The sequence below is a fragment of the Lemur catta genome, chromosome 21 (genome assembly GCF_020740605.2).
Source record: "Lemur catta isolate mLemCat1 chromosome 21, mLemCat1.pri, whole genome shotgun sequence".
Taxonomy (NCBI): Eukaryota; Metazoa; Chordata; class Mammalia; order Primates; family Lemuridae; genus Lemur; species Lemur catta.
In genome coordinates this window covers 18,734,923-18,760,992 of record NC_059148.1, presented here as the reverse complement: position 1 = coordinate 18,760,992, position 26,070 = coordinate 18,734,923, and the positions used below count along the sequence as shown (strand labels likewise).

The following is a 26,070-nucleotide window of genomic DNA, read 5'->3' as shown; positions in this document are numbered from 1 at the left end:
CCAGAGAGACGAATCGCGTCCCGGGTCCATGCTGATGTTCGAATGACCCGGAGCCCGTGTCGGGGGGCGAAGGGCGGGAAGTTGACCGGTGGAACGCGGAGACCTAGCTCGGCGCTTCCCGAAAAGCAATAAAACGGGCAGGCGAGAAGGGCTGTAAATCTAGTGATGATAATATCCATCCTCACAAAAGCAACATGTTTATTTATCATGTTTGCAGGTTTACTGTTTCCCCTCAAATTTACAGTCTGCAATCTGCCGGCAGGCAGGGGGAGGCACGTGAGAATGAGAACAAACTGGCATCGCATCGGGGAGGAAGAAACGGTAAAACATTTATCCCCCCTCCACACCCCACCCCACCACACCCCCACGCCCCGGCTGCCCTCAACCCGGTTTCAAAACTAAGGTGGCGATTTAGCCAAGCAGGGCTGCGTGGATGAATCCATTTCAGGCCTCCGACGGCTAATGGAAACGAGCAGTCATTATGGAATGGAATGTGTGGCAGGAAAATGATCTTTGCGGATTCTGGAGTCATTTGCTAAACAATTATAGAGAAGGAACAGTCAGCCAGGAGGGAGAGAGAAGGTGGCACTGGATGGGGGACAAGACTTGGGCGTGTCCCAAAGCAGGGGACAGACAAGAAGGAGAAGGAGAAATTGTCTTCCAAGACTTGAGTTGGGAACTCAGCCCGTTATGGTAATTATCTAGGCTTCCAGAACTTGCAATGTCCAGGTGTTATCCCAGACCTTCTGAATTGGATTTTCTGAAATACTTAGCCCAGGGGTCCACCCGTCTCCAAAAGCTTCCCAGGTACGGGAACCACTGAAATAAGAGATGGTGCGATGGGGCGAGGGGTGGAGGTGGATGGGGTATTCCCGTGGACTTGCCCAGAGGCAAAAGCATGTTTACAACCCACCTCCTGGCCCCGATCTAGGCCCTGCTACAACAGCAGGGTAGAAAGGCTTGCTGGCCTCATCCACGCAGCCACACCTTTTCATGCCTTACGATCTACATAGTCCCAGAGCCAGCACAGCCCCTGGCACATAGTAAGTGCTAATTAAATATCTGTCGATGTTATAAATAAGTGAATCAACGAATAGTAACAGATATTGAAAGAAGAGCGAAAAATCACCAGCCAGAGCAGGCCTGAGTTAGTTCCTCGGAGTCCCTGACTTTTATCTGCAGTAATGCAGAATGTTTTTAATCCTCCCACCCCTAGCTCGGACCCCCAAAACCAATAATGTGCTGCAGTCCACTCACCCTGGCTCTCAACAGCCAGCACATGTCTTTCAGAATTCACATGCAGTGACGTCACCTGGGCAGCTTGCAATTGACCATGGTGGGAACATTTACACCATGGAAATTGGCAAATGCTACAAATCAGATTTTTCTTTCTGTTTTTTTATTTTGTCTTTCTTTCCTGCGGAGAGCCGATTGTGAAGTATTAACTAGCACACCACTGCCCAAAGCACACAGGCAAACACCATGCTGTTTCTTGTCTTTTCCGTATCTTTATTTATACTGTCCCCTGTATTCCTGATGTCCTGGCCTCCTCACGCCTCTGTTCAGGTTCTTCCTCCCCCAGGCAGCCTGACTACGAAGACCACGTCCAGCCCCTCCTCTCACCTTCCCGAACATAGGTCTGGACATGGCAATTTTGTGAGCACTTTAGTAATGTGGGGGGGGGAGGGGTATGTCACCAGGGTGTGAGCTCCATTAGGGTGAACCCCAAATCTTCATCTCTAGCTTTCCCCTCGCCTCCTGGCACAGAACAGGTGATGAGCGAATTGTCAGCGAATGGGAGAATGAATACACCAGTTATTATACATTGAACACCATCCACCAACCTCTTGGTTCTCAAAAACTTTGGGGCTAATGGACAGAAGGACCCACCTGCCCAGACATTGGCCAAGGAGAGAGAGAAATGAGAAACTACTTACAGTGATGATAGTAGCTAATAGTTATCAAATACTGATGGTGTGCTAAGTACTAGGCTAGAAGTGTCACATGTACAACATCACTGAATCATCACCAGAACTCTGGGAGGCAGGGACTCTTATTTTCCCCATTTTACAGTGGGGAAACTGAGGCTCAGAGTGGTGAAGTACTTTGCCCAAGGTCACACAGCTTGGGAATGATAGAACTGAACTTTGAACTCAGGCAGTCTAGTTTCAGAGTCTTTATATTTACCCACTCTGCTGGGACCTCAGGGGACAAATGAGTCCAGAGTCAAGAAGAAAGGAGGAGGTCTGGCAAGGCAACAGCGAGGAGCATGGGGGGACCACCCAGCGAGGCGGAGACTGGTGCAGCAGAGAGGGGAGGAGAGGAAACACAACATGCAAAGGTTGGCCCTTCTGGGCCTGCAGACCCCTGGGGGGGGCGAGGTGAGATTGAGACCAAGCCACACGGAGGCAGCAGGCTGGGAGCTGGTGGTCTGGACGCCTTTGAGTTCTTAGCTGCAAGGCTGGTTTACTGGTTCCCATGGCAACTGCCAAGCAATCATCACTTATTCCACAGCTCAGTGGTTCTCTACAAATTCTCTCCTCTTCCCTCCACCTCCACGTCCCCCAGCCCATGGAGGCAAAGCGGCAGTTTCTTCCCCAGGAGGGGCTGCACTGGAGAAGCCCAAGACCCTTTCATTACGACAAGGGAGGAGGGAAATTTGAGTGGGGGCAGGAAAAAGGGAAAGAGGGCTTAACACCTCAAAGTTCCCCATATGGGGAAGGGACTGGGAAGGAAAGGGAGGTTGTCAGACCAGCTTGAAAACCTGTTGAAAACCATGCATTGTCTCCCCAGGAAAATGAGCACATGCACGTACACACGTGCATGCAGTTTTATGTATCGTTTTAAGGAACATTTAGACCCCTTAGGACCTAAATTAGGAAGTAAAAATCACCTGATCCAGTGGTTTTCGGATTAGGACAGTGGAACTCTAGCTTCAGTCAAACTCAGGTGTGAAACCCTAACCTCTAAAACAAGTGGTTCTCAAGCAGGGATGATTTTGCACCCTAGGGGGATATTTAGCAATGTCTGGAGATATTTTTGGTTTTCCCAACTGGGAGGCAGAGGAGCTAATGGCATCTAGTGGGTAGAGGCCAGGGATGCTGCTCAACGTACTGCAATGCACAGGACGGCCCACCACAACCCAGTAGGATCTGACCCAAAATGTCAAAAGCATTAAGGTTGGGAAGCCCTGGTGTAACATAATAAAAAGGGATGAGGAACGGGGAACGGAGTTTCTCCAGCGTCAGACAAACCTGATTTAGATTTGGACTTTGCTGTGTGACCTAGGGTCAGCTGTTAAACGTCTCTGAGCCTTGGTTTCCTCATCTGTAAAATGGAGGTCATCGTGGAATTTAACTCCTGGGGGTATTGTAGTAGTCGTAGTACTATATACTCAGGGGGGGAAAGAGCAACAATATTATTATCTTTGGTATCATTCCTATTACTATTAATGGTGATACGTAAAATTTCACAAATGAGGGAATCAGATTGGAATAACTCAGAGAAGTGTCTGCCATTGGCTAACTTGATGGATCAAGGACCTAACTGAGCCATAAGGTGCAAGGTCAGCAGAAAACCTGGCACATGGTCATCAAGCTATTTTTCCCTGTGTAGCTTATAAACTAGCCCTAAAGTGTGTGAACTTTTCTCAACAATGTCAAGGAAGAAACCTGTCACAGGGATGACCTTGAAAAAGCCAGACAACCCCAGGTGGGCATGTCCAATGTGGCAGGTTTGTGTAAAACTCCACCTTATAGTTGTAGAGCTCTATTTCCCACTTTCACCTATTCAACCTCAACATTCATCCTTGGGGTGAATTCTGATTTAAGGAATCTATATTGCCTGTCTTTCTTTGGGGTCCTCTGAAAGCAGAGCCTGAGGCAAGGATTTGCGCACAGGTCATTGAATTGAGAGATGATCTTAGAGAACAGGGGAAATGAGACAAGAACGAGAAAAAGCCAATGTACCATGCATTATCAAGGTCATGACTGTTCATCATGGGGGTGCAATTCCATCAGGATCTCCTAAAAAGTGTATAGAATGCCCCCGAGGATCATCCATCTGAGTTCAGAGAACAGTCAGCCACTGTGTGCCCTCTCCCTGCATGTTGGCAGACTGATAACTGAGGCCACCGGGCCCTGACCTGAGTCTGGCAAGAATGTGACCCAGGAAAAGCCACAACCCCTTCCTCGCCCCCATTGGCTTTCCCAGAAAGCCGGCCACCTACACTTCCCTTGCCTCCCAGGGCAGTGCGAAGTGCTTAATTAATAAACACAGCTTTAAAGCAAGCTGGTGTTACAGAAAGATGTTTAAGTGCTAATTATTGTTATCATAGGCTGCTTTCCACCTCATTAAATGCATGGATTTGGTAATTGTTAGCTAATTCCGAAAGAGAACCAAGGGCCCCTCAGGTGTTAGGATTACGTCTTACCCCAGCAATTGGCCTAATTCTCAAGCCATAGGATGGCAGGCTGGTTGGTCTCAGTGGCCCTGTGGAAAGCATATGGGCTCTGCCTTCATCTCCCTGGGTTCAAGTCCCAGCTATGCCACTCCCCAGTGAAATGGATGAAGAAATAGAGCCAGTAATTCAACCTACTACACTATTTAATCCTGAAGACTCTAGGGGTTAGACACTATTGTTGTATATAATGTAGACTACTACCATTATTATTATTATTATTCCTATTTTGCTGATGGAGGAAGCAGAGGCTAAGTGGAGGAGCTGGAGCTACTCTCAGGCATTCTAACCCCACACTCCAGCTTTCAACCACTTAGCCATTTCTTGATGAAATGGTGCTCTACATAGAGGAAAATTAAGCAACATATCTGTCCTCCACAGGCTGTGTGACAGGCATGCCACAGCTACAGTGCTGAGGTCTCTGTCCGTGGTTCTGAAACATCATTTATGGCGACACCATTGTTTCTCGTGAGACTTTGATGACTTCGATCCAACCCTCTTGGGGATTCTAATCCAAGTTAAGAAAGAGAGAAAGAATGACATGAAAAAAATAAGACACACAAATGCATACAGGCTGGCAGTTCCCTTAAAAGACTAACCTGCAGAAGGTAGATTGTGTTTGGACAAAACATTTAAGTGGTGGCAGCTTCCAGGAAAGAAACCATATGTGAGCATCACCCGAAAATCAAATAACTGAAGAAGAGTGCGAACCATGTGTCTTCAGGGGCACAAAGCTATGTGGGTGGGCACATAAATAAACAAGTTCTTGAGGGCAGGAGAGTGAACGAAGCATGGCATAATTGGTGTGCCAGCCTCAGTTAATTATATAAACATGCTCAGTGTTTTTCTTTTTATCTTGATGAAATTTACATGTCATGGAACAAGTGAAACTCTGACTTAAGTTCCACTATTTATATGGCTGATTTCATGGGTGTTTGACAGTCCTCTAATGTTTCTGATGTACAAGCCCCTCCTCTCCCCACTCTGAGCAATTTGGCTCGGGGTCACAAGCTCCTTGATCCTCCTAGTGTAATGCTTCTGGTCTTATTCTTAAATGTATGGACATAGGTGTGATCAGCAAAGTCCCCACTGTAGGTATCCATATTTGTAATCACAGGCACATCTGATCAATAGCTAGCTGCCCTGAAGGTCTGAGTCTCCAGATTTTTTGTAGTATAAGCCATTAGAACTAACTGCCAAAACCATGTGGTCTGACCAATAGAATGGAAAAAGTCACCTCCTTAAGTTGGGGTCTCTGTGATGCTTTCAAGGTTATATATTTAAAATCAGGAGGCTCCTCAGAGACCACATGTGCTACACTGTAAAAATGGTCCTAGTTCTTCACCCCTCCTTGTACCCTTCACCGTGTCACTTTGCAGTGCTTTCTCACTCTGACTCTGGGTTTGTCCACGGTCACTTGCTGTGGTCACTGGGATGTTAACAAATATGATATAATCAGAGGCTAGAACAGTGCTTGCATAACTAGGCTTGACTTCTCTGTTGCATGTCTGTCACCTCTGCTGGAAGGTAGGAGACTTAGGCAGCAAAGCCTAGTCACCCCATTTGCCCAAGCTGAGGCCATTATAGATCAGCCAACAATCAGTCATCCCCAGACATATGAGTGAGCCCAGCCAAGATCAAAAGAATTGCCTAGACAGCCAGCCCAGATGGGTGAGCAACAAATTCCTATTGTATACACTGAAATTTTATGCTTGTTACACAGCATGATTGCAGCAATAGGTAACTGATACGTCACCATCCTAAATTTGAAAACAGGATTCCTCAGAGCTCCAGAGATCTGTGGGGATGCCTAGAGGGAGGGGAGAATAGAAGGGGAGGTCCAAGCCTCCAACTTTGCTTTAACTACAACAACTCTGGTTTTATCCTCACGTATTAGGTTCCATGAACGGTTTCATAAGGCAAAACGATCCCTATCCATTTGGAATGCTTTGCACAATGAGTAATAGTATATCTGACTCATGGTGCTTTAAATAATATCTCACTTAACAAGAAGACCCAATTCAGTGATTCAACAATGACGCCAAGAGTCCAGACCCTTCCTTCCTTCCTTCCTTCCTTCCTTCCTTCCTTCCTTCCTTCCTTCCTTCCTTCCTTCCTTCCTTCCTTCCTTCCTTTTTTATTTATCTATTTATTTATTTTGGTTCTGTCATCCTAGTGTGTTGATTTTTTTGAATTCATGTTTATTGCCTCATGGCCTCAATGTGGCTGCTGTAGCCCCAGGCATCCATACCTACATTTGAGTCAGGAAGAAAGTGGAAAGGAGCTGCCATCCAGATCACCCTTTCAAACCTGTCACTTTTAGTCAGAAAGCAAAATATCTCTCTCAGGACCACACTCCTCCATCCCTGAAGATTTCTCCTATACCCTATTGGTCAGAACTAGGTCACCTGCTAGCTGTAAGGGTGACTGAAAAAGTAAATATGTGATAAAGGGGAAAGGGAGAAGTATGAGAACTTTAATGAGTCAAGGAGTCAGGATTTATCCCTTGGGGCTGATCATATTGCTACCCAAAATAATCCAGAGCTCTGTCAACAATGAGGAGGTCAGGAATGGCTGTGGGGTTAGCGTGGGGACTCTGGAATGTGCCACCCCTTTCAATGAAGGCCTTGCCCGCAGCTGTCAGTCACTTTGGGGATTGCCTCAGCTGTCTAGGTGCCGCCCATATCCAAAGATTGATTGAGATGAGGTATGTGAAAAGCCTGGACACCTCAGCCCTACTTAGGACACCGCCAAAGAGCCATTCTCTCTTTCTGTGGGGTCAGCTGTGGCTGTCACTGAGTCTGCATCACAGCTTGACTTCTCTTTCTGCCCAGTCCCACTTCCCTCCCCATCCTTCCACAGCGGTAGCACATAGAGCACTAAGGGCTCTCCCTAAAAAAAAACTTCCTGCACACTGAACCCCATCTCAGAGTCTACTTCTCTGAAAACCCAATGTGCAACAGGTAGGCAACCAAAAGTGGGCCCTATATCAGCTAATAAAAGTTTGCAGTTCACTAGACTAGCCCAGGGATCAGCAAACATTTCACATGAAGTAGGACAGACAGCAAATATTTTAGGCTGTGCAGCCATAAGCTCTGCCATGACTTATCACCTCCATAGGCAAGATGCAAACGAATGGGCAAATGGGCACGGCTGTGTGCCAATAAAACTGTATTTATAAAAACAGGCTGTGGACTCGCTCAACTATCCCATTTCACAGTTAAGCAAACTGAGCCCTAGGGAGAAAGAAACTAACATTTGCTCATAACAGCCCTTTGAGGGGCTGCTGTTACAAGGCCTATTTTACAGATGAGGAGAACTGAGGCTGAGAGGTAGGTGATGTCTTCGTGGTCTTATAGGTGTGAAAAGTCAAGGTCAGCCCTGGAACTCAGCCCTGAATGTCTACACAGACTGAGCTCCACCCTCCTGCCCTGCTCTGATGCAATTGGAGGATGGTACCTGGGTTTTCCTATAGAACATCCTTCCTGAGGCAAGATATTTTGTGTGCCCCACCACACCACGTCGCAGGGCGCATGCCTTCATATTCAGGCAGGATGGGGTCCAGGGTGGACAGTCCAGTCCCTGAAAGCACCTGTGAATTGGTGTCCAGCCTAGTGGTTACATAGGACCACCACTCCCCAGAGGGACCATATGGAAAGTCACAGCTTGGAGCATCAAACTGGAATATAGGAGAAGAGAAATACTCAGTGAGGGGAATGTTATCTTTCTATAAGAAAAGGCTCAAATATAGCATGTCATCAAATGCAAAATAGTCATGTACATTTATGACAAAATGAGGACATGATATAATTTCCCACCCAGGCTGCAAACTTCCCTGACCTATCTTCCCTGCTAGATGCACCTGCTTCCCATCCTCCTGCTGGTGTCTGGAGGAGGCAGAGCACAGTTAAGAAGGCAGGCTTTGGGGGCAGGCTTTGGGGGCAGGCTTTGGGGGCAGGCTTTGGGGGCAGGCTTGGGGGCAGGCTTTGGGGGCAGGCTTTGTGGACAGGCTTTGTGGACAGGCTTTGGGGGCAGGCTTTAGGGGCAGGCTTGGGGGCAGGCTTTAGGGGCAGGCTTTGTGGACAGGCTTTGGGGGCAGGCTGGCTGACCTCAAATCTTGTCTCCATCAGTTCACTAACACTCGAGATGCGGCTCTGGACCAGCCGTCTCAGCATCCCCTGGGAGCTGGTTGGAAATGCAAAATCTCAGGCTCCTCCCCAGACCCTTGGAGTCAGAATCTGTATTTTTACAAGATCTCAGGAGACTCACATATACATCAAAGCTTGAGAAACGCAGCTCTAGCCAATTCTTACACATTCTTCAAGACTCCCTTTCTCTGGGAAGCCATCCTGGCCCCTCAGGCTGGGTTGGATGACCTTCCTTAACACGCATCACGTCCACAGTGGCTGCCTCTTTCCGTAGCTGGGACCCCAGCTAGATTTTGGCTCCCATGAAAGCGGGGACTGCGAACCCTCCAACTGGCCCCAGCTCTTCTTAGTGGCTGCCATTTTGGTGAACCTGTCAAGTGACGGGCAAATTAGCAGCATGTAATTCTCACGCTAAACCTACGGGGTAGAAGCCAACACTATCTCCTTTCACTGTGGAAGAAACTGAGGTTTAGAGGATTCAATGAGTTGCTCAAGATGAGGAGGAAACAGGCAGGACCAGGACTTAGACCTTTGGTCTGAGACCACTGCCGGGGGGTGGAACCTCTTGTCAAACTGCGCTTGGCAGGTGGGGAGGGAGGGTGGAGGGAAGATGCAGCCATCTCATGGACGTCTGTCTAAGACACAGACGCAAATATACCGGCTCACGATTTATTCAGCAGGAAGCCAGGACCTTGTGCAGAATGCTCTGGGGACAGGGGCTCCAAGGAAGCAGAAAATCTGAAATCTCGAAGAGCCCTTCCTCTCCGGCTCCTCTGTGGTTTGCCGTCCCCAAGCCAAGCCTCCCTTAATCCAGTTAAAACGGACTTGTTTATGCTTATCAGCTTTTTATTTGGTTTGTTAAAAACGTGCAAATTACCCAGAGGCCTCTGCATCCCCTGAACCGAAAGGCATCAATAAGGCTTTTAAGTTAAATCCAATTAAATGCAGCTGCTGGAACTTGAGTGTGGCGGAGCAGAGCAGAAGTCGGGGAGGGAAAGGCAGGATTTTGTGGGGAGAGGGGAGATCCTCCGGCCTCCTCTCAAGCACTCCCCAAGCGCGGGTGGGGAAGGCAAAATGTGCCAGACAGTGGACCTGTAGTATATCGTCTGATTATTTCTGTAGCTCCACAAAGTGGGCACTATTGGACCCATTTTGCAGATGAAAGAACTGAGGCTCAAAGAGGTGAAGTGGCTTGTCCATTATAACATCACACGACCGGGAAGTGGCAGAGGCAGGATTTGACTCTCTCCCTGGAATCTTGGAATGTCGGAGCTCAAAGGGTCCTAAGAGGCTGTCTGGCCAAGGGCAAGGCTCTGGAAACACACCAACTTGAGTCTCCACATCTATGAAAACTGCACAACCGTGCCTGCCTCCCGGGGTGTGGGGAGGAGTCAGCAAAGCCATGTGTGTCTCAAGAAGACGACCCAGCACATAGTAGGTACTGTCATATGCTAACTTCTCATAGCTATGCTCTCATCAAAAGCTATCTCCTTCCTCTTCCCTTCCCTATTTTTCAGAAGGGAAGGCTGAGACCCAGAGAGGGAAAGTGACTTGCCCAAGGTTGCACAGAGACCCCAGGACAGAATTAGGACTCAAACACAAGTCCCTTGCCTCCTGGTCTAGCATTCCATGTCAGACCCTGTCCTACCTCTCCATTTTGCAGATGAGAAAACTGAGGCACCAAGTGCAAAGGGCACTTTCCCAGGATCACCAAGTTCGGTGCTGAGCACAGTAGCCTGGCAGCAGTGTCCTGGGCGCTGCCATTCCTCATCTGTGTTGTCTGGGCACATGACTTGACCCCTCTGAGCACCTGGTTTCTCCTCTATACAAATGGGGCCCATCAGTCCTGCCCCACTGAACGTTTGGAGTGCAGTGAGGTCAGGCGGGTGACGCCCTGTGTAAGGCAGAAAGAACTTTCTGGAGACCCCCTGCCAACAGCACCACACATGGAACATTTGGGGAACAACGTGTTTCCAATTCCTGGCAGCCGTCAGCCCCGGGGGACACAGACAGCACAGACGCCCAGGATTCCAGGCAACACTAATCCTGTTACGAATCCATGAAGGACCTTGGGGGATCGCAGGAAGCACCACCCTTCCCATGCAGCTTTGCCAACCCCCTCTCTGGCCGATACCCAGGTTCTCAGAGATCTAGTAAGCAACCCCACATGAGTGACTAGAAAACCCATGTGTCACTGTGCACAGGAGCCCGAGTACAGCAACTCCAGACCCTCCGGGGATGAAGTCCGTGGTGTGATAATCAACATCTGGAAGTCAGACAAAGCTGGGTTCAACTCTCACCTTTGCGTCATTTCACCGGCTGGGCCGCCTTGGGCAGGCGACGTCACCTCTCTGAGCCTCCGTTCCTCCTCCGTGAAAGGGGAAATAATTGTGAATGACGGTTGAAGAGTTGTTAATAATGATCTTAACAGCGATCATTATGACTTTTTCATTCCACTTTTTAAGATCCAAAGCCTGTTGGGAAAAGCAGTAGGAGTAAAAAAAATAATTGTATCTGATGACTCTTCTGGAAATTATGAGGGACCTCTTATGGTTAGTGTTCCGAGTACATGATCTTTGTCCAATTGGTCCCAAGTGTCCATGTGCATGGGCGGAAAATGGCCTCTGTTATATAAGAGGAAGAATGATGTGATATTCTGTTTCTGACATGCAAAATAGGGTTGTGCAGCAAGGCTATCAACTAAAGCCAGTCTCTTGTCTTGAGGGAGGATTTTCCAACTTCTTTTATTCTCTTTCTGTAACACACGAAGGCTGAGCCTGGAAGACCTGGCTCCTGGATTCTGCCAGAGTGAGAAGCCAACCACCTTCCATCTATAACTCCAATGCTTACCCCCAGAGGATAGGAGAATATAACAAAGGGAGCAGGAAAGAAAAGTTGCCACTCTTCTAGAAGCAGGGCCAAGGGGAGGAGGAGGAGAGAGGGATTCAGGAGCAGGAGAGTAGACATGAATTGGCCACGTGTGCTTGCTTGGTTTTCCCTCTCTCAGCTTTGTTCCATGTACACTAGGGGCAGGATGGGGCTCTCTGGATCACAATCCCACCTCTCTGGCTTTCTCAGTCCCCCTCAGTTCTCATAGGGCTCAGATGTGGGGTTGGCAGTCAGCAGGGCAGTTATGGGGCAGGGCTGGGTGACCTTCAAGAAAGTTGGGCTGCTTCATCCCAGTTGAAGTTGGATAGCTGGTGCTATGGCTTAATGTGTCCCCCAAAAGTTCATGTGTTGGACATTTAGTCCCCAGTGCAACCGTTCTGGGATATGGGGACTAATAAGAGGTGATTGGGTCATGGGGACAGAGCTTTCATGGACGGATTAGTGTCTATACCACTGGAGGGGGTTAATTATCTTGAGTGGGTTATAAAGCCAGTCCAGCCCCTGTGCCTCTCTCTGTCTCTTGTGTTCATGTCCACCTTCCACCCTTCCACCACGGGATGACCTTGCCAGATGCTGGCACCATGTTCTTGGACTTCCCAGCCTCCAGAATCATGAGGTAAATGAATTTCTGTTCATTATAAATTACTCAGTCTTGGGGATTCTGTTATGGCAACAAAAATGGGCTAAGACAGAAGAAAAATTCATGGGCACTGGGGTTTATATGTGGGGGGACCCAGGCGAAGCTTGTTAGCCAAGCCCAGAGCAAGATCCCTCCATCCACCATATTCCACCACACGCAGCAGAGCAAGTAGCCCTGGCGAGAACGGAGGTCCCTGGTTGCTCCTTCCTCCTCCACACTCCCCTGAGATGATCAAACCATGCCCAAACCTCCTCTGGAGAAAATCAGGGGAAGGCGGAGCCTCCAAGAGGATGACCATGCTTATCCAGGGGAGGTTTACTGCAAGAACCTATAAAACCATCGTTTGGACTAAAATTTTAAAACTGGATTGTATTCATTTGCTAGGGTTGCCATGGAAAAGTTATTGTCTCACAGTTCTGGAGGCTGGAAGTCCAAGATCAAGATGTTGGCAGGACTGGTTCCTTCTGAGGACTTCGAGGGAAGGGTCTGTTCTGAGTCTCCCTCCTTAGCTTGCAGGAGGCCACCTTCTCCCTGCGCCTCTTCACCTCGTCTTCCCTCAGTATGTGTCTGTGCCCAAATTTTCCTCTTCTTACAAGGGCACCAGTCATATTGGAGTAGGGCCCACCCTAATGACCTCCTTTTAACTCGATTCCCTCTGTTTTGACCCTCTCTCCAAAGAAGGTCACGTACTGAGCTACTGGGGGTAGGATGTTGACATTTAAATTTGGGGAGGGGGCAACAATTCAACCCATAACAGAGGTAAAGCCTAATTTTTTATATTTTGTTTTGTTTTCTGCCAACGTGGGGGGAGGGCATGGGAGACCAGATCAGCCGTAGACAAAGAAATTCCATTTTCTTCACACACCCAAATTGTAGCAAGCATTAAACATGCAACCGCAATACATAATTTAGGCAGATTTGTGCAGCCTCCTGAATCAATGGCCTGGATTAGACACGGCCCCCCAGAGATAGCAAGGCAAATGCAGTCTTGTAGCTCCAGTTAAAAAAAAAAAAAAGAAGAAAGAATAAAACATTACAATAACAAGAGCTAGCAACTTTTTAAGCATATAATATTTTCCAGGCACTGTGATAAATTCTCTACATGCATTAATTTTGCGGAATCCTCATGCAACCTTACAAGGTGTGTTTACTACACTCCCAGTCTTACAAATGGGGAAACCAAGGCTCAGCAAGTGAACGTTATTTGTGCAATGAGACTGGCCTGATTCCAGAGCCTGGGCCCGTGATCGCTGCCCACCGTACCGTCCCCGCCTTCCTGAGCTGGCTGACCTCTTCTTAAAGCTTCCACAGAGCTCGTCCCTCTGCTCCAAGGGTGAGGCATGGACCCGGAGGCTGGGTTACTGGGCAGAAAGCTCAGGTTAGTTACCTCTGCTAATTTCCCAGGGCTTAAGGGGGTGACTCAGAAGCTCAGCTGTACTGGAGCATCCATCAAGGAATAATAATAATAATAATAAAATAATAATATCTTTCTATAAAGGAAATGACCTTAGTGCCCAGCAGTAGGGGGCTGGCTAGATAAATTGCAGTACTTCTGCTAGATCTACTAGGGATCACTTGAATAACCAAGGCTGTATGGAGGAACATTTGGTGACCTGATTTTTTTTTAAAAAAATGAATAAAAATGTTATAGAACAGAATGGAGAGATATTCAAAGATATAGACACATAGGCTAGACTGTAAATTATAAACAAAAATGATAATAATGCTTATCCCTGGCTGATCCTTGTGTTCCTAGGTAGTTTTCCTTTAATTTTTCTTTTTCTTTTTCTTTTTTTTTTTTTTTTTTACCTTTACTGGTTTATATATTCTAATACGTTTTGCTGAAAATAGTAAAATACTGTCAGAGTCTAACAAGCCAAAAAACCAATTGTCCCTATGGTGATAATGGGACCAGGGAACCAGGGAGCTCTCCCTACCCTGGAACTCCCTGTTTCTTTTGCCTTCAACCCGCCTTGGTTCCTGCAATTGCACCTTTAGCACACGACTCCCTTGGGTTAAGCAGTGTCGGCTCCTGCTGCACTTTCAAAGGAGGGAAAGAGCAGTTGGATCCTATTTTGAGAATTCAGGGATGGGGAAGCAGTTCCTGACAGGGGCCTCCTAGAACCCAGAATCAGTCTCAGCCCAGCAATTTCCGGCCAAGTTGTGAGTCTTCTCTAACTCCTGAGAGGTTCAGGACTTTATACCAGGAAGCCTTTTTCCCTCTGTTCTGTACTCATTCGTTCCTCTGTATCTGATTTATTTGACTCAGGAGGGATACGTAGTGAAAGAGTATAAGCCACAGAGTTATATAGTCGTGGGTTCCAATCCTAGCCCTGCTGCACGCCAATGCATTGTAAGATTCGTGGAAGTGGTGTCGGCTGCCGCATCCCCAGAGCCCTGCACATTGCCTGGCACACAGTAGGTGCTCAGTACAAATCCATGGATGGATGTCGGTGTGGTTCTGGGACACTTCCTTGCCTCCTCTGAGCTTCACCTTCTTCATTTCTAAAGCTAAGGTGATTTTACCATTCAGGCTTCTAATGAAGGTAAACTAGGACGGCTGATGGCCACTTGTCACCACGCCTGAAATCCCACCACGTGTCAATCCTTCCCAGTAAGGCACTGGTGCCTGGGCAGCGGCCTGGGCATTGCAAACTGCCCACCCTCAACCAGGGGCTCACAGGTATTATCAGCGACCAGCCAAGGCTGAGAGCCTCCTTTGCCACTTGCAGTGTGCGTCCTTGCTCCACAGCGCCAACATCTGGAAGCAAACCGGAAACGCGGGCAATCATCCAGATGCTTGCTCCGAGGATGTCAAACATCTGCATGGTGGAAACCAGGACGCAGATCATCCTGGGGCTGCCTCTCGTGTCTGGCATCCGGGCTCCAGGGGACTCGCAGGTACCTGGCTGTGCATTTGGGTTCCAGCATCATCCAGTGCCCAGCACAGACCTTCTGCCCAGACGATTGCTCGCTCCACGTTTTCTAAGTGGAGGGATAAACACAGGAAGTCTGTGGTCACGGTTGTACCAGCCAAACCCTTAACAGAGTCCTGATCCGGAAAAGAACTACAAAACAACGGGAGGGCGGGGGAGGCATCCGGTTCCTTTATTTTCAGGCTGCAATAAATCAGACAACAGGGAAAGGAAAAGGCCGAGGGAGGCCGAAGCACTTAATGGAAACCTCCTTTGCCTGCGATTGTCTCCTAACGGTGCAAGGAAAGAACCGTGGCTCCTCCACTTCCGAGCTAAGTGACCCGGAGCCTCAGTTTCTACGTCTGTGAAATGGGGGAATATTCCCACCCTCCTCAAGTTTCGTCAAGTTGGAAAAAAATGTGAAAATACTTTGGAAATGGTATAATAGTGATCATCATGAAACTCGATGACGGTGATGATAAAAAATAATGTCAGCTCATGGTTATTTCTTCATTTATTCAACAGATAATGGTGAACAGCTGTTCTGGGCCAAGCACTGCTCTGGGTGCTGGGAATATAGCAGTGAGCAAGGCGGGCATGGTCCCTGCCCTGCAGCGGGGCCAGATTAAGACAGCTAAATACATGAATAAATAAATGATTTCAGGTGGCAGGTGCATTATAAAGAAAATGAAACAAGAGCTCTGATAGACAGCAAGTGCGGATGGAAGCTACTTTAGCGTGGGCCTGTCTGAGGATATGGCACTTGGGCTGAGCCTGAAGGAGGTGGAAGAGCCCGTCATGCAGAGAGCAGAGCAGAGTGACCCAGGGATGGCAGGATTAGCATGTGCAAAGGACTGAGGTAGGAACAATCTTGTGCATATTGTTGTGTATCTGTTTTGTTTTTGAGAGACAGAAAAGATCACCTAGCAGGAGGGAAGCATGAGATACAATTGGAGAAGGAGGCAGTGGCTCCTTTAGATGCTATAGAGCTGTAAAAGTCAATGTACACAGGCCGGGCGCGGTGGCTCACGCCTGTAATCCTAGCACTCTGGGAGGCCAAGCCGGGTGGATCACTCAAGGTCAGGAGTTCGAGACCAGCCTGAGCAAGAGCGAGACCCCCTGTCTCTACTAAAAATAGAAAGAAATTATCTAGCCAACTAAAAATATATAGAGAAAAAATCAGCCGGGCATGGTGGTGCATGCCTGTAGTCCCAGCTACTGGGGAGGCTGAGGCAGAAGGATTGCTTGAGCCCAGGAGTTTGAGGTTGCTGTGAGCTAGGCTGACACCACGGCACTCACTCTAGCCCGGGCAACAGAGCGAGACTCTGTCAAAAAAAAAAAAAGTCAATGTACAGGGTTTGGATTACTGTATTCTGTTGACAGAAGCTCACTCTGGCTGCTTCCTGGCCAGGGGGGTTATGAGAGCAAAGAGGCAAGTGGGAGACCAGTGAGGAGGCTGATGCTCGTTCAGATGAAAGCTGGTGGTGCCTGAGGACCCAGCACCTGCTGATATTTACTGCTAAGGTGCAGCATCTCATTGAATCCTCACAGCAACCATGTTCCAACCCTTATCATACCCATTTTACAGATGAGAAAACTGAGGTTTTGCAGGTGTTGAATAGCTTGCCGAAGGTCATAGAGCCTAACGCCAACCCTAACCCCAGGTGATGTAAATAGTGGAGCTGGCTGTTCCAGCCCAGGGAGTCTGGTTCCTGAGCCTACCTGATCCTGCGTCACAACCATTTGAGGCCCTTTGAGTTGGGGGGTGAGGCTGTGGGAACCCCTTCCTAAGACTGTGCGTCTTTAGGCAGACTCTGCAGGGACCACCCCCCTCTAAGTTGCTCTCCTGAATCAGACACGAGCCCCCAGACCTGGTTCCATACTGCCACCACCTGTCCCAGGTACTAGTGGACATGGAAAGTCACCTGCAGACGCCATGAATTATTATATTTTTTAAAAAAGACTTTTATTGAGGCATAACTTACAACAATGAAGTGTGTTGATCTTAGATGTACAGATAAGTAGGTATTTACATATAAAGACACACACCCCACCCCCAGGATTCCAGGTTTCTGCTGGAAACTCCTCAGTGGCTCCCAGATTTTAGGCAAGGGTCCTTCAGGGCAGATCAGCACCAAAGCCCTTGGCAGCAAACTATGAAGTGCAGAGGGTGGGTTGGTGAATGCCCGTGTCTCCAGCATGACGGTGCTTTATAAAAGCGACTCACGTGAGCATTTTCACACACCTCTCATCTCGCAGCAGTCAGTGGGGCAGGTGGTCTCAACCTTATTTGCAAAGAGATCTCTGCTTTGCTACCTATGAAATGGGGCAACAGGAAGGGATAAACTTAATGAAGCAGAGGCCCTTCCAAACTCAGAAATCCCAAGATCCCCGGGGCCGAGAGGAAGCGACAAGCCCATCCAGACCCTACTTTCTCCCTCCCAAGGAGAAAGCAACCCCTCGGACTCTCCCACTTCCACCTCCTCAAAATTTAACACTGGAGAGAAGGTATAATGCTGGTCCTCCTCTCTCCAGGGAAGAGTCTCTTCGGGGACACATTTACATTTGCAAGGTGCTGAGTGAAACAGCAAGAGTTTTCAACATAAAGATACTGAGCTTTGAATGTTCCCCTATTAGCTGTGTGGCATTGGGCAAGTTGCTTCCCCTCTCTGAACCTCAATGTCTTCATCTATATATGGAGATACCAGTAGCCCCTACCACAAAGCTTGTCGTAAGGAGTCAATGAGATAATGAAACTAACTTGCTTGCTCAAAACTTGGACATGCTCCGTTAATATCAGCTGCCACAACTGCTACTACCCCCGCTGTTGTTGTTGTTGTTGTTGAAGCCTGAGCACAAAGTAAATGTTCTACAGAGCTATGCAGCTTTCTTCCCTTACCAACTGTCACCTTGTCCTGCCTGCCTGTTGACCAAATATCTAGAGCAGTAGCTGGTTGACGTGTCTAGGGATATGTCCATATCCCAGGGAGAGAGACTTCTAGAAGATGCCGCAGGGCAGAACTCAGGTGACCTCTCCGGTTGAACCCCAAGTCCAAGCACTTGGCGTCTCGTCTGTGCAAATTCCCCACAGCCGCCACCCGCAACCGCAGCATTAATATGCCTGTGTTCCTCTTTGGTTAATCTATGTATTATTTATAGGGCTTTATTATGTGCTCAGAGGGCTCCCTTGAGAAATATAATTTTGCATTGGGAGGTAAATTTGAATAATATTTACAATTAATTTCTGTCAATAAAGCAATGCGCCAAGGCCTCTGTGCAGCAGAAATGGGCCCTGGGTTGGTTTCCCACTAACCGCTCCCCTGAGGAAGCTTGGGCAGCTTTTAAATAGCTTCAGACAGTGCACCTCTCTCAAGCTCTACCCTTGCTGCTTCTGGCGTGGCTGGAACTGCCTCCGAGGCTGCTGCAGCCTCCAAGCCTCCCCTCCTGCCCTTCTCCAGTCGGCCCCACTGCACCCCCGTCTGGTCCCACGGCAGCCCCCACCCCCTTCGCGTCTCTGTGATCCTGTGCTGCCCCCACCTGCAGCCCCCTCCTCCCACACCTTCCTATCCCTTCTACCCCTCCTTCCTACCCCTCAGGGCTCAAGTGCCTCCTCCCCGAGGAAGTCCCCTGGTCTTTGATCAGGGCCCCTCTATAACATGTGTGTAACACTTCCTGTGGTTGTTTCCCATGGAGGAGGATATATTTTTTTATTATTATTGACTGTCTCTCCCACCAGCCCTTGAGTGAGCTCATGAGGACAGAGACTGTGTCTGTCTTGATCATCCCTGTGTCCTCAGTGCCTGCCACAGGACCTGGCAGAGAGTAGGTCTTAAACACATTTTTATGGAATGAATGAATGGGTAGATATACAGATGGCTATGTAAGGAATGGGCGGATGGATGCTGAGATGAATGGTTGGATGGATGGGTAGGTGGATGGGTGGGTGAATGAATGGGTGGGTGGATGTTGGGGTAGATGGGGGGGTGGATGGGTGGGTGGGTGGGTGGATGGATGTTGGGGTGGACAGGTGGGTGGATGGTTGGGTGGATCAGTAGGTGGATGGGTGAGTGGATGATTGGGTGGATGAGTGGGTGGGTGGATCGGTAGGTGGATGGGTGGGTGGGTGGATGGGTGGGTAGATGAGTAGGTGGATGGATGTTGGGGTGGACGGGTGGGTGGATGGTTGGGTGGATCAGTAGGTGGATGGGTGAGTGGATGATTGGGTGGATGAGTGGGTGGGTGGATCGGTAGGTGGATGGGTGGGTGGGTGGATGGGTGGGTAGATGAGTAGGTGGATGGATGTTGGGGTGGACGGGTGGGTGGATGGGTGGGTGCACAGGCGGGTGAAAGAACGGATGGATGAATGTGCAGATGGGAACCTCTGTCCTTGGGTGGCCTGATGCAGTGTCCATGAGCATGCACTTGAGAGTGTGGAGCCTGGGTTTGTGTCCCTTACCTGCCATGGCTCACTATATTATTTTGGATGAGTCACTACCCCTTTTGTATCCTTGGTTGCTAGGAAAATAAGTGGAGAGAAATTTTTTCCAAACACACAATTCTTGACGTTCAAGTTTGGGAATGGCAGGTTGGGAGTTTCAGGGCTTTTCCTGCTGTCTCGCAACAGAGCTCTGGGGCTTTGAATAGGTTGCTCCACCTCCCCGAGCCTCTGCGAGGTGCATGGGGAAGGCAGGGGGCAGGTGTGTGTGGTGGGAACCTCCAGAACTGAGCCTCACACTCTTGCTCCCGTCTCTTTATTCAAGAGCAATTTTGTCTTCAAAGGGAGGAGGCAAGTGGCCCCCTGCTGAGTTATTTCCCAGTAGGAGAAGTAGCTTTCTGATTCCTCCCTGATCCTGGGTACCACCCCCAGCAGCGATTTTCCAAACCCAGGGTTTGGTGGCCACAGGCCCAGGGCGCCCCGGCTCCAGCAAAAGCATGACATGTTAGGGAGGAGTCGAGGATCGCTGGCCACTTCCACCCCCGCCGACCACCACCTGGCTTTGCAGAGTCCTCAGAGGGCAGCACTCGAAACCTCACCTCCCTCAGCTGTAAAGTGCAAAAGGCCTGGACAAGATGACTTTGAAGGTTCCTTGTGGTTCTCACTATTGGATTTGATCTTCTCCCACCCATCATGGCGCCTAATCCCTCCAGACCTGACTCTGGGGTCAGATTTGAGCCAAACTCCTCTCTTGGCCAATGCTGGCTGCATCACCCCTTCAGAACCTCGTTACCAGACTCTCTGTGTCTCCTCTCTCTGCCCCAGAGCTGGCAGCAGCTCTGCATGCCCTGGGAGTTGTCTGGCTTTGGGCCCCAAAGGAGCTCAGTGAGGTTGGCAAGAAGGATCCAATCGCCAGGGGTCCTTCATGTCCCTCCTCTTCCCTGCTCCCTGCCCTTGCTGGTTCGAGGTCAGCTGGAGGTGGTTCTGAGACCAATTCCTCCCTCTCTTTTGCCTTCCACTTTCCTCCTCTCTCCTCTCTTGTCCTCTTCTCCCTCATCCTCTTCCTCCTCCTCCTTCTCTCTCTCTCTCCTTCCTCCTTCCGTAGGGTGCAGAAGTTGGGCACTCAGACAACCAACCTGGTTCCAAGTCCAGCTCCATCACTTACTAGCTGCGTGACCCTGACCGAGTGAAGTCTGTTCTTCAACCCTCACTTTCTGCATCAGCCCCCTGGGTGTGACAGTCCTCTTCCCACAGGGCCACTCTGAGGTTTTGATGTCTGTGCCCAGCACATGGTAGCCGCTTAATAAATGCCAGATCCCTTTCCTGAACTGCCACACTCCGGCTCCTTTCTGTTCCCCCTTCTGTCCCTCCCTCGTCCTCAAACACCATCTTCTCTTCTTATTCCTCTGGCTGGTGTCCCTGTGGCCCCCTCACCCCCACCCCACCCAGGAGGCAGCACTAAGTCTCTGTTGCTGGGTCCTGGGCCCTGAGGGAAGGCTGTGGCACTAAGTGTTTTATTGCCTTTGCAATGACGCAGGTGGGGACACTTTGCCAACTGTGGGGACTTGATTTGTGCAACCCGGGGGCTGCTCACAGAAAGCCAGGGGGACAAGACTCAAGAGAGTGCCACAGTTGCGTGTAAGTCCTTGGCAGGAACCCACAGTGAGAGCAGGAAGACCCGTGAGCTGCCAGAAAGATGGGGGCCCAACTCCAAGGAGGAGAACAGCCGGTTTGAATTTGGCCCCCGTTAATCAGCTTTTCCAATGACGGCACGAATTCCCAGCTCCCCCAGCCTGGCCTGGCCTGGCCTGGCCCACAGCCAGGAGGAGCCCCACCCCGGGAGCCAGGCGGCCCAAGTCGCTGGTGTCTGTCCCTGTGACCTGGGGCAAATCCCACACCATCTCGTGCCTCAGTTGCTTCCCTTATAAACTTGGGGAGGAGGAATATTTAAAGCTCTCTTTTTGCTCTCAAACTGCCCACACTCAGACTCCTGAAAGCAGTCTGGGGTCAATTTGGAGCTGCCTCGTCGTACGCATGAAGATTTAAGGAGGGTCTCAAACTCCTGACCTCAAGCGATCCTCCTGCATCGGCCTCCCAGAGTGCTGGGATTACAGGTGTGAGCCACCGCGCCCGGCCAACACACGCCGCAGCACGATTCAATCGCAAAGATGTGGAAGCAACCCAAGTGCCCATCAGTTCATGAGTGGATTAACAGAATGTGGTATATGCGTACCGTGGAGTACGACTCAGCCATCAAAAGGATGAATTAATGCCTTTTGCAGCAATTTGGGAGGAACTGGAGACCATTCTCCTAAGTGAAGTATCTCAGGAATGGAATAACAAACACCACATTTACTCCCTGATAAACTGGGACTGACCGACGGGCACAGAAGTGCACAGAGGGACGTGAAAGTCACAGGAAATCAATCGGGGGGAGGGGGAGGAGAGGAGGGGCAGAAACCCACCTGACAGGTACAATGAACACTATTTGGGTGACGGGCACATTTACAGCCCTGACTCAAGCCATGTATCCAAAACATCTGTACCACTTTAATATTTTGAAATTAAAAAATATATATATAAAGATTTTTTTTAAAAAAGACGCAGGAGGGAAGGAACAGCTTGTCTCTTAATGAAGCGTCATTCCAAACAGCCCGTAGCCTCGGAGACTCGCCCAGCTCGGGGCGGACATTATATCTGTTCACTGCGTCCTGTTGGAGAATTGGCTGAACAACGCCGGGGACTTGGAAGAGAACAAGATGGGGACACTTAGGGGCCAAAGGGCCTCGGGCTCACAAGCGGCTGCCTCCTGCCAGGCCTCTGTCCCCACTGCCCTCTTTGGGGACCTCCGGGGACACAAGAGGTGGGAGCCGTGGCTGGGGTGGCTGTTGATGGCTGTCGGGGGAGCCGGAAGCCAGGTGTGTTTTCTTTGCCATGTTGGGTCATTTTTGAAAACTACTGGCAAAGCTTCTTAAAGGCCATTAAGATGTTCACATTCATCTACAGAAGAATCAATATTTATGGTCAACACCCCCAACCTCTCGAGTTCCTTCCTGACTCTGCAGTCTCCTTTGGGCCAGGCAAACTGAGGTTCAAATCCAGGCCCCGGCAGAGACTAGCTGGGTGCCCTTGGGTGAGTTACTTAACCTCTCTGACCTCAGATTCCTCCTATGTGAAAGGAAAGTAATAACTGTACCTAATTCAGGATCGCTGTGAGGAATAAATAAGAAAACGCATGGAAAGTGCTTAACGTGGAAAGTGCTAAATAAATGTAGGCTAGCGTTAGAGTCTAGAATAGTCTCTGGAGCCTGGCACAGCTGGGTTCGGATCTGAACTCTGCCACTGAGTAGCTGGCTGGTGTTGGGCAGGGTGCTTCCTCCTCTGAGCCCCGGCTGCGTCACTGGGAAATGACACTCTCTGCCCCAGGAAGGTGTCGGTATTAGGTGAGAAAAGCCATGCAGTGCCGTGTCTGCCTCTCGGGAGCCCAGTTCCAAGACGCAGCCTCCAGACTCTGCTTGGAGTTCGGTGACTGAGTCCTCGGACACGGGTCTTCTTCCCGGGAGATGCTCCAAAGCTGCCTCCGGAAGCTGCACTTAGGAGCGGTCCCTAGCAAGGCTTGGGGAGGAAATTGAAGAGAAGGAGAAGCCCCACCCCCATCCCATTCCCCGGCACCCAGTGTTTTACTCCAAGCACCTCCAGCCAGAGCTGAGTGGACTAGGGAAGGAGGGAAGAACCCCTGCCCACCACAACCCCACCCCCAGGTAATAAGGGCAAGGTGAGGTCAGGGGCTGGCACCACCCACACCCCGCAAATAGCTCCCGCCCGGAGCACCGTCACCCTGCGAAGTTCCAGGGTGAGCTGTTCATGCCCGCATCCTGTGAAGCCTCTTTGGTCTTTTCTGTCCTTCCTTCCCGCAAGCCCTCACTGCACCCCACCCGTCCCGCCCTTGCAAGGAGCCAGCATGGCGCCTCAGGACCTGTTCTCTGTCTTCCCAGCTGATCTGAAAGCCAGATCCGTGGTCCTGGGAGTTCGTGGGCTGATAGCCGCCTCCTCCTCCCGGGTCACCTGTGCATTTGCACAGGCCTTAACCCAGAGGAACGGCTTGAGGGGCGGGATTTCCTGGCCGGCCATGGACACAGGTGTGTGAGGGCCAGGTGTGATCTGCTCCACCCTGGGCCTGCTCGGACCTCTCCTGCGCCCACCAGGAGTGGCCCTCACAAAATGTGTGTGTCTCGTCTGTGGCGTGCGCAGTAAGGAGCTCCATCCTGCCACTTCATGCCAACCCCGTTCCTGGCAGTGCTCTTGAGAATTCTTCCTTTTTCACTTTCAGTGGGTCAAGGTGGGTTGCTAGCTCAAGGCTGTGAGCAACACGGAAGGCTGTGTCCCCTGGGTCACTCGGAGAAAAGGGTCCCAGACCCTGGATTCACAGCTCAAAGCCCTGTTCGTCCCCATGCAGAGGACATCGGTGGGTGCTAAAGAGGTTCTTGCCTTGGTCGGCAGAAGACATGTCCTTGGGTGTCCCGGGGTTGGGAGTGTCCACTGGGGGCCCCCAGGTGAGGCTCAGAGCATGTTGGTCTCCCTCTCGTTCATGGAACTCCTCTCATTCATCGATGACATCCGGGTAAAGCTTCTGTGGCTGGGGTAAGAAGAGTGACCTGTGTCCTCACTCAGAGCATTGACTAGGCGGGAGAAGAGGGCCACCTTGAACTTCTTGAAGTCCTGACCCATGAAGACGTACAGAATGGGGTTCATGCAGCTGTTGGCAATGGCAATGGCTGTGGCCAGAGGCAGGCCCAGGCTGAAGACGGAGCCAGGCACGGCGCTGTGGTGGAGCTCCAGGAGGTAGAGCGTGTGGTAGGGGCACCAGCAGAGGAAGAAGGTGATGATGATGGTCACGATGATCTTGAAGGGCTTCTTGGTCTTGGCCAGGCGGTTGCGCTGCAGCTTGCAGACGATGGTGAGGTAGCAGGCGGTGATGATGAGGACCGGGACCAGGAAGCCGCAGAGGAAGCGGGTGACGGTCACCACCACGTGCCGGCCGTACCCCACAGGGTCCAGTTGGGGGTGAGTGGGCCACGGGGAGGACCCGGCCGCGGCCAGGCTGAAGTTGTTGAAGCAGGATGTTTTCCCGTGCAGATTGGCCGTGTCCCGGAACACGAGGGACGGTGAACTCAGGAAGAACGCCAGCACCCAGATGACCACGCAGGCCACGTAGGCCAGCCGAACGCTGCGGTGGTTCTGGGACCACACGGGGAGGAGCACAGAGACGCAGCGGTCGAAGCTGATGACAGTCAGCAGGAAGACGCTCGTGTACATGTTGTGGATGAGCAGGAAGTTGCTGATCTTGCACATGGCCGTCCCAAAAACCCAGTGGTAGTCCATGGCGGCGTAGGCAATGTGGATCGGGAGGAAGACGTTGAACAGGAAGTCTGCCACGGCCAGGTTAAGGAACCAGACGGTGTTCACTGTCTTCTTCATCTTGAAGGTGGCAATGACAATCACCAGACCGTTGCCCAGGATCCCGAGGAAACAGACGAGGCTGTAGACCACCACCAGGAAGATCCTGGCCGGCCTGGCTTCCAGGGGCGATAACTCCTCCAGCACCACAATGGAGTCGAAGTCGTCGGGGTAGTCCTCGTCATAGAGGGCTGAGGTGTTGTACGCATCCTCCATGCTCTGCAGTGGAAGAGAGGGCCATCAGGGACACCGTGATTGGAACCGGCTTTAAGAGTTTGACCAACACTAGCAAGACCAACAATGTCCTCCCGGACTCCAAGCAAGGCCAGTTTCGTGATTTAACCATTTCCTGCTTTGCTATTTTATTTATTTAACAAAAACCTCTCCAGCACCTCCTGTGTCTCAGGCACTATTCCAAGGGCAGGCCATATACAAACTCTCTTAATCCTTGCCACAACCCAATGATGTAGGCAATTTACAAACTCTATCTTACAAATGAGGAAACTGAGGCACAGAGAGCTCAAGTCACTTGCCCAAAGTCATGCAGCTAGGAAAAGGCAGAGCTGTGACTCAAATGCAAGCTTCAGAGTCTATCCTCCTGACAACATGATTTCTGGCTCTATGGGATCCTTCCTCCCCCTACAGTCTAGTGTGGGAGACAATTATCCATCAAAAAGTCCCTCAGATAATGGGGGAATTGCAACAATGCCAAGTGCAATGAAGGAGAGATGCCTGGCACCATGAACTTGGCCCAACTATGCTCCCAAAACCCAGGGGACAGCTTTGCTGGCATCCTCCTGGTCTCCCACCCTCGCAGTGGTCACTGGTCCCCTTTGGAGTTCAGATCACTAGAGTTCCTCACCGTTCCCTGTTATGGTGTCCGAAGAACCTGGGTCCCTGGCCAATCAGTCCCTGTGCACAGCTGGAAACACCTGCAGAAAAGAAAAAGGGGGCAGCAGTTGGATCCAGGTCTAAGAACCAGAGCGTTGAGCAGACTCAGAGTCAGAAATAGGGTCTATTGACCTTAATCCCGTTTACAGAGGAGGAAGCAGAAGTTCAGAAAAGCTGTTACTCAGTTAAGGTTACCCAGCTGGGAAGGGATGGAGGCCCTTGAACCTGGGGCAGCT

The 26,070-nt window shown here is 50.2% G+C and overlaps 1 protein-coding gene across 7 annotated transcripts in view; it reads right to left on the bottom strand.

The window, feature by feature from the left end:
* Positions 1-17,001: 17,001 nt before the first annotated feature.
* Positions 17,002-26,070, bottom strand: part of CMKLR1 (chemerin chemokine-like receptor 1) — a 44,403-nt gene continuing 35,334 nt past the window's right edge. For 6 of the 7 annotated variants that reach the window (XM_045534641.1, XM_045534637.1, XM_045534639.1 and 3 more), the window contains 2 exons: positions 25,806-25,875; positions 22,015-25,162 (listed from right to left, as the gene is read on the bottom strand). In XM_045534641.1, coding sequence (XP_045390597.1) covers positions 24,047-25,159 — 1,113 coding nt within the window. In that variant the 5' untranslated portion in view covers positions 25,160-25,162; positions 25,806-25,875 and the 3' untranslated portion in view covers positions 22,015-24,046. Of the gene's footprint in view, positions 17,368-22,014; positions 25,163-25,805; positions 25,876-26,070 lie in introns of those variants that run through there. The other variant, XR_006730686.1, reaches the window with a different exon arrangement.